At 37.6% G+C, this 8477-nt stretch overlaps 1 protein-coding gene across 1 annotated transcript in view; it reads left to right on the plus strand.

Moving 5' to 3' along the window:
• Positions 1–2449: 2449 nt before the first annotated feature.
• Positions 2450–8477, plus strand: part of BRCA2 (breast cancer 2, early onset) — a 58543-nt gene continuing 52515 nt past the window's right edge. The window contains exons 1-7 of the mRNA XM_012642125.1: positions 2450–2516; positions 3594–3842; positions 4762–4870; positions 6169–6215; positions 6306–6346; positions 6562–6673; positions 8340–8389. Coding sequence (XP_012497579.1) covers positions 2450–2516; positions 3594–3842; positions 4762–4870; positions 6169–6215; positions 6306–6346; positions 6562–6673; positions 8340–8389 — 675 coding nt within the window. The remainder of the gene's footprint in view (positions 2517–3593; positions 3843–4761; positions 4871–6168; positions 6216–6305; positions 6347–6561; positions 6674–8339; positions 8390–8477) is intronic.

Genomic DNA, 8477 nt, shown 5'->3' on the forward strand with positions numbered 1-8477 from the left:
TACCAAGAGAGCAAGGAACATAAGTTATAAGGGGGCTGTATACAATGAGAGAAAATATATTTCGGAGGGTGTGTGTCATGCCAAGGGTTCTCATTAATCCACTCCTAGTGAGACACACCTCCCCCCCACCCCCGGCCTCCATTTAGAGGATAAATGCAGATTGAATCACAGAATATTTAAATATATGAAGTCAAGTGACTTGAATTCAAACCTGGGTCTTGTTACCAGGCACATTACTTAACTACTTGTGTCAGTTTCCCCAATTTATAGGATTACTTTAAAATTAAACATGATACTACTTGAAAGCCCAAAGCAGAATGCCTAACTCATAAAATGTTCAGTAAGTAGTACCTGTTATTAGTAAGGATCACAGACGTGTGTTCGTTCCTTTGTTAATTACACCTCCAAAAGCTTTAGAATTTATCTGCGTTAGTAAGGTCTCCTGCTACACCTAAAGATTACTGATTATCAAATTAAAATGATACCTAAGGAACCAAGTGGAGGCCACCCTTTTTCTAAGTCAAGGTTGTTTCTGCTGTTTACTGCTCAAGCACCTTCTGGAAGCAGCAAAGTCCATGAGCAGCTCTCACCTCCGGAATCCAGCTGAAGGCTTTCTAAGTCTTACGACAAACCAGAATTAAGCGTTGTGCTAGGTATTTCACAGACCCTGTAAATTCAAAGATGAAGTCAGGTCTTCCAGGTCACTTTGTGGGGAAGACAGGCACACAACACAGCGATCTGTACCTTAACAATGTTAAAGATTCTGCTGAAGCCTGCAGAGGGATGTACCTAACACTGCATGAGCGAGCTAAGAGGGGTTTCACAATTTTGCAAGCGAGGAAAGGGGCTCAGAGAAGATCTTGAACACCCGTGAACACCCGCTACCGAAGAGCAGCCCTCCTGTTAGAACTAAGGTCCTCCGACTTCGAGCAGCCCCTCCCACTACCACGCAGTCAGGAAAGGAGTCATCCAGACCACAGACCAGTTTTGGCTTTTCTAAGATCGGCCCACTTAGGGGGACAGGCTTTGAGGGAACACCGTCTCTAAGGTCAAAACAAAGCCTTTCATGAGCTAGGCTGACGCCACGGCAACTCTAGCGCGGGCAAAAGAGTGAGACTTTGTCTCAAAAAAAAAAAAGCCTTTCAAAGGTCGCATGTTGTGCCCGAGGGCGCCCACCCAACCCAAACATGAAAGGGAGGTGGGACTTGGAACAGACACAGAGGGCGGACCTCCAAGCAGGACGGTCGGGCCTTCTGAAGGGACAAGAAGACAACACGCACTCCAGCTCCTGCTTTACTCGGTCCGAGGCTGACTGTCATGGATCTAGCGAGAAATTCCCTTTTCCCACACGGGCCAGAAGAGGCAGCGGTGGGACGGACACCGCCCGACTTCCGGTGGGGCGTTCGCTGCGTGCCGCGTCACGGCGTCACGTGGCCAGAGAGGGCTTTTGGCGCGAGCGTCTGAAACGAGGCGGCAGAGGCGGGGCTGCTGGGGCGCGGTGCTTTCGTCCTGGCCTGACGCGGCGGGCCGCCGCGGAAAAGCCTGAGGGGTCGGATTGTGATTTAAGTGCCGGCGCGGTTTTTGTCAGCCTACTCCGGCCAAAAAAAAGAGCTGCTGCCCTTCTGGAGCGGGTTAGTCGTGGCTGGGGTGGAGACGGGCGTGTTTTCCGCGGTCCCAGTCATCCAGATGGCGGGGGTCGCCTCTCGTGCCCTGGGTCGGAGCCGCGGCTTCTTGCCGGTTTGTCTCTTCCAAACGCCACCCTTGCCTGAGAGAAAAGTCCCTGTCTCGATGGCAAATTCCCCCAAAGCAGATTCGAGCCCCGCCCCTTTCCTGGAACTCCATTTCCCAACTGCGGTCCCGGCCTTTGGGCCCCACCAGCCGCTCAGGGTTTGCCTCACTGCTTTCTAGCTGTCCTGGGTGTCCCCGTCTGAAATTGCTTTCATTGGAAACTCGGTGACATTACTGTAACGGAATATTGCTATTTTGGAAAATGTTTTGCAGCTTCTGGGCACGGTGTATCTGCCTTACCTAACCCCCAGGTCATTGCTATATTCCGAAGATTTTCTGATTGGGAATTATCACATGGTGTTTGTCTCTAGCAGGAGCCGTCTATAAATGCGCAGCCACTAGCCACGCTTGACTAGTTGACTTGGTTAAAACTAAATAATACTAAAAATTCTGTTGTTGAGTCACGCCAGGCACGTTGCAAGTGCTTAATGTGGCTAGTGGCTACTGTATTGGACAGCACAATTATAGAATGTTCCCATCTGTTCTGTTATTGTCCCAAAAGATGGGACTGAGGTAGAGTGTAACTTTAGGCAGGCTTACCAGCGCTTCTTATTTTTTACCTCAGAGTCACTTAACAAGGAATGCATTGCCATGAAGTGTATTTTGGTTTTCTGTTTTGCAGACTTATGTACCAAGCATTGGAGTGATATTGTAGATAAAAATGCCTGTCGGAGCCAAAGAGAGGCCGACTTTTTTTGAAATTTTTCAGACGCGATGCAACAAAGCAGGTATTGACAAGTTTTATATAACTTGATAAAATGTTACACCAAGAAAATGTTTTCTGAAAAATAAATTTGCATGCTTGCTAAATAGAACCCAATACTACACAGTTTTATTTATACCATACTCTGTTCCTTATGGAGTCATAAATCCAGTTAAGAACATAATCGTTTACAGGTTAACCAGATGATTAACATAGAACCCCCAGTGGATAAAGTTAACACTGGCCCCTTGATTAGCAGTAGAAAGAATTGTTTTTAAAGTACTACTGAAAAATCAGAAGCATCATAGTGTTACTTTATGGCAGTAGTTGTCAAACATTTTGTTCTCAGTACTCCTCACACTCTTAAAAATGACAAAGTACCCCCAAAGAGCTTGTTTATATAGCTTAGCATATTAGAAATTAAAACTAAGAACTTAAAAAAAATTAATTGACAAAACCCATCGCGTATTACTATAGATAATATGTTTTTTATGAAAAATAACTTTTCAACAAAATATACAAATATTTTCAGTTACAATCAACGTGTTGGCAGAAAAAAAGAAACATTTTCAACAAATAGATGAGTGGAATAGGTTTTTTTTTTTTTTTTTTTTTGAGTAGAGACAGGGTCTCACTCTCACTGGGGCTGGTCTTGAACTCCCACCTCGACCTTCTAGAGTTCTAGGGTTACAGGCGTGAGCCACCACGCCCAGCCTGCATGTTTCTTATAGCCTTAAATTTGCCACATACACTTATGTAGTCTTCATAATTATTTGAATTTTATCTATGAAATGCATTCTTACTGTGAATGGTTTTTTATTCCGACTTGTGAATATTAGGATAGAAAATAAAAATTAAATAAATAAAAAGCTAATATAGCTAAAGACTATATTGTAACTTTTGCAAATTGTTATACCTTGCTACAGATTCATAAGATTAATGATCTTGCTTAGTTGATATGCCTTAACAAAAAGAATCCACAGTCAAAATCTCAAGTATCCTTTTCCTTACTGTGATCTTTAACTATTAATAACTTTACTGGCTCATAAATTTTTCTGTGTCATTGGTTAAAACTAAAGTGAGATTTTTATTTTTCTTATAGATTTAGGACCAATAAGCCTTAATTGGTTTGAAGAACTTTCTTCAGAAGCTCCACCTTATAATTCTGAACCTGCAGAAGAATCTGAGTATAAAATCAGCAGTTACAAACCACACCTATTTAAAACGCCCCAAAGGAAACCCTCTTATCGTCAATTGGCTTCAACTCCAATAATATTCAAAGAGCAAGGTCTAACTCTGTCGCTGTACCAATCTCCTGTAAAAGAATTAGATAAATGCAAATTAGACTTAGGTAAGTAATGTGATGTGGTATACTGGGGAAAGATACCAACTAGAAATTCAGGCAAATGTGTGTTAAAATATCAGCTATTTCATTAACTAATTGTGTGATGTTGGGTAAATCAATCTCTCTGTCTTCACTTTCCTCACATGAAAAATGGAGACGATGAAAATAACACCTAACAGGTTTGGAATAATGAAGTAATGTAGGTAATTAATGTTCCTTTTCCTCTCTCCTTTGATTAATACATTTTGCCAACAGCTTGGCTGAATTATGTCTTATACCAAAAAACCTAGAACTTGTTTTCATGTTAAACTAAACTATATTTCTACAGGCTGTCACAGAGGGCAGAGAATATTTTTATTAATTTGCTATAAATATCTTGATTTGGTAGCAGTTTCCCTGGCCCACATATTTCTAAGCAATTATATAGTAACATTATACATTCAGTCATTCACGTATTTATTACCTACTTGACATAAGTAACATACTCTTGAAAGGTTTTTAGCAGAAGAGTGATATGTTCAGATTTGGTATCTTGGTAGGCTTTCAGTAAATGTCTTTTCCCTTACTGTTTTCCTCCATGATACCATAGTACTGTGTGTAACTTAATAATAGAATATAACACATTCTACTTGGGTATAATTTTTTAAAATTTCCCCTACTAGATTGTGAGCTCTGAGGTTAAAGTTTTATCTTGAATTGAAGCACCCAAAGGATTTTATGCATATTATATGCTTAATATGGTTGGAGGTTGGGGAGACATCCCTTTTTGGGGGGAATCAGCAAACTGAAAAACCTTTTCAGACTGAACTCCCTATTCTTTCTCCTTCACAATACAGATGAGACTTTTGTTTTTAACTAGTTCCAGAGAATGAAAATTTATAATCCAGAGTATATACATCCTCACTTAATTATTGTACTGTTTCAGGAAATAATGTTGCCAATAGTAAGCATAAAAGTCGTCGTACAGTGAAGGCTAAAATGGATCAAGCAGATGATGTTACCAGTCCACTTCTAAATTCTTGTCTTAGTGAAAGGTATGATGAAGCTTTTCTATTAAAATATTTAAGTGAAACATTTTCCTACATATATTTTATGGAGATGAACCTAATTTTTATGCTAATATTTTGGCTGAGAGCCTGAGATCTTCCGTAGAAGATCTTACTTAAATCTTAAGAGTCCTTTAATAGAATAATTTTTACATCAGAAACATAAAAGTTGTTTTTCTTATAATATTGGATTGTCTGTTTTTTTATATTCTGTGAGTTTTTTTGTTTTTTTGGTTTTTTTTGAGACAGAGTCTCACTCTTTTGCCTGGGCTAGAGTGCCGTGGCATCAGCCTAGCTCACACCAACTTGAAACTCCTGGGCTCAAGCTATCCTCCTACCTCAGCCTCCCGGGTAGCTGGGACCACAGGCACGCGCCACCATGCCCGGCTAATTTTTTCTATTTTTAGTTGTTTGGCTAATTTCTTTCTATTTTTAGTAGAGACGGGGTCTCGCTCTTGCTCAGGCTGGTCTGGAACTCCTGAGCTCAAGCAATCCTCCCACCTGGGCCTCCCAGAGTGCTAGGATTACAGATGTGAGCCACTGTGCCCGGCCGATTCTATGAGTTTTTAAGTAACAAAAATAATGCTGAAAAGCAGTAAATCCTTGAAATATTAGTTTAAGATAAGTTATTTATGTACTTTGAGGCTTTGGAGAGAATATGATGCTATTTTAGAATTACTGTACATAATTTTTTTTTTTTTTTTGAAGCTGAGTCTTGCTCTGTTGCCCAGGCTGTTGCCCATGGCGTCAGCCTAACTCACAGCAACTTCAAACTCCTGGGCTTAAGGAATCCTTCTGCCTCAGCCTCCCAAGTAGCTGGGGCTACAGGCATGTGCCACCATGCCTGGCTAATTTTTTCTATATATTTTTAGTTGTCCAGATAATTTCTCTCTATTTTTAGTAGAGACGGGGTCTCGTTCTTGTTCAGACTGCTCTCAAACTCCTGACCTCAAGCGATCCTCCCACCTCAGCCTCCCAGAGTGCTAGGATTACAGGCGTGAGCCACCTCGCCTGGCCCTACTTTACATAATTTAAGTTTAAAATACACAATTCCTAGAAACTTAAATTCGTGAGTACTTTATTGCTTTCTTTGGGAATGTTAAACATCACTTAGCAGATACTTAATTCTTCATGAGAGATTTACATTTAAAACGTAATATAAAAATATTGAAAAGTAGTATAATTCTAACACTTAACATGATTCTTTTTTTAAAAAAATTATGTTTTGTCTCTTTTTGGAATTTCTGTTATTTTTCGAATAATCGGAGTGATTTGTTTTGTTTTAGTCCTGTTCTACAATGTGGACACATAACACCACAAAGAGAAAAGTCAGGTAAGATTAAAAACAAGGCTTTTTATTCTTAGAATACTAGAAACGTTAATAAAAATAAAATTTAGTAATTTTCCTCTTTTTTACCCCCAGTGGTATGTGGAACTGTATTTCATACACCGAAGTTTGTGAAGGTAAAATATTCTGCCTGGTTTATTTTTATGATGTAATAATTGAGAATTTGACAATGGTATCATACCTTTGCCCTGAGAATTACAGATCTGTACCTAGCATTCTGCCTCACATTGGCATTTAGTAAATGATAAATGAAAAAAAGAATGAATGAAAAAATATTCTTAATCATCATTGCATTTCTCTGAAATAAATAAACTATTGTCTTTCTTTCCAGGGTCCGACACAAAAACATATTTCTGAAAGTCTGGGTGCTGAGGTGGATCCTGATATGTCTTGGTCAAGTTCGTTAGCCACACCACCCACCCTTAGTTCTACTGTGCTCATAGGTAATACTAGCAAATGCATATTGTATAAGAAAATGTAGATGAGGTTGATAAATTGTCATCTCTGATGTTTCTGTTAAAAGGAAAACATGAAAAGAAAATATTAGCTAATACTGTCTTTAAGTGTGTTAGTAATTCAGAATAATTTTATTCTATTTAGCATACATTGGCATAAATTACAGATACATTAAGTGGTATTCTGTAGGTGTTAAGCATTTTATTTTAGTGCTGTGTCATTAATCTAGAATAGTTTTACAGATAGTCATTTACCTATACATATAAGCATGTAAGAGCCAGTATTTGGTGTAACTGAATGTTTTACACATCATTTTGATACCTTGGGCATCAAAGCAGCATTAACTAAGCTTTTGTTCTCTCTACTTAAATCTGTTCTACGGGTCTGTATTGCCAGGAGTATCGAATTGAGATCTTAAATTTCACGACTGTAGTTATACAAGGATGGGATTAACTGGAATGTTTAATTTACCCATCCATTGGACTGTAAGCTCTTTGCTGGCTCACCGTAGTTTCTCTTATAACAATAAACATATAAAGTTAAATTCTGTAAATAAATGTGATTAAATGCAGTGTGAACAAGTATTAGTATTTGGAAATTCATCTAACCAAATATGTCACAATTTATAGGTAAAACATGAAAAATTAGATAATAATGGAGAAAAAAAGTAAATATTCACCAACAACATTGTTCTTTTTTAGAAGATACTGGGTTAGATCATTGTTTCTCAAATTGCAGGTCATGACCCATTCATAGTTGTGAGATTTATGAGTCATACACATTTTTTTAATGTAATAAAAAGAATAGAAGAATCTGATTGCATCACATGTAGTTAGGGTTGCCCAGATTTAGAAAGTGAAAGTACAGTGCATCTAGTTAAATTTGAATTTTAGATAAATATAAATAATTTTTAAGTATATTATTTCTTGGGGCATACTTAGACTAAAAAAATTATTCATTGTTTATCTGAAATTCAAATTTAATGAGATGTCCTATATTTTATCCAGTAGTTTACACATAGTTAAGTTTGTTTTGTGAAACTTTTTTACTTTGTGTGTAAGTGTGAGAATAGAGAGTCATAAAGTATATATGTGTTAGTGTACATTGTCTTCAAAGCTTGAGTTTAAATTATACCCAAGCCAGTATTTTATTTTGTTTGTTCTAGCAAAGTAACATTCCATTTTGATTCCTCTTTAGCTGGGAGTAACTTCTTTTGTTGTTTAGATGAAATAATATGGTTAAAAAACATTCTGAAAAGTAAGAAGTATTTAACATGCAGTGTGCCTTTAGGCTGGATTGTTGTCTAAATAAATGCTAAAGTCTCCAAGCTTTAGCTTTTAAGTCATGACCTCACAGCTTGATCCGATTTTCCAAAGTCATTGTGGACAGTATTGTCATAAAGTCAGAATCACCAAACCATGGTTTCTTACCACTTTGTGAGTAGTACCAAGGAAGTGAATATAGCTTATTCATTATGTTAATGGACCTTTCTAATTACTGTACTTAGATCAATTCATTTTGTTTCAAATGTGTCATTTAATCAAATTGTATTTGTGCTTTTTGATGTCTGATTAAAAAATACATAAGTTTTTGCGTTAATTTTAATGTATAATATATAATACAGTAAAGGTAAATTGAATTTTTATTTTACAGTCAGAAGTGAGGATGCATCTGAAATTGTATTTCCTAATGATACTACTCCTGTAAGTAAATATGATAAATTAATTAATTTACAGTTGAATTTCTTATAGTTTTGGAATTCCTTGATGAATTTTTTTTTTTTTTTTTTTT

This window comes from Propithecus coquereli, unplaced genomic scaffold (genome assembly GCF_000956105.1).
Source record: "Propithecus coquereli isolate 6110/MARCELLA unplaced genomic scaffold, Pcoq_1.0 Scaffold175, whole genome shotgun sequence".
Taxonomy (NCBI): domain Eukaryota; kingdom Metazoa; phylum Chordata; class Mammalia; order Primates; family Indriidae; genus Propithecus; species Propithecus coquereli.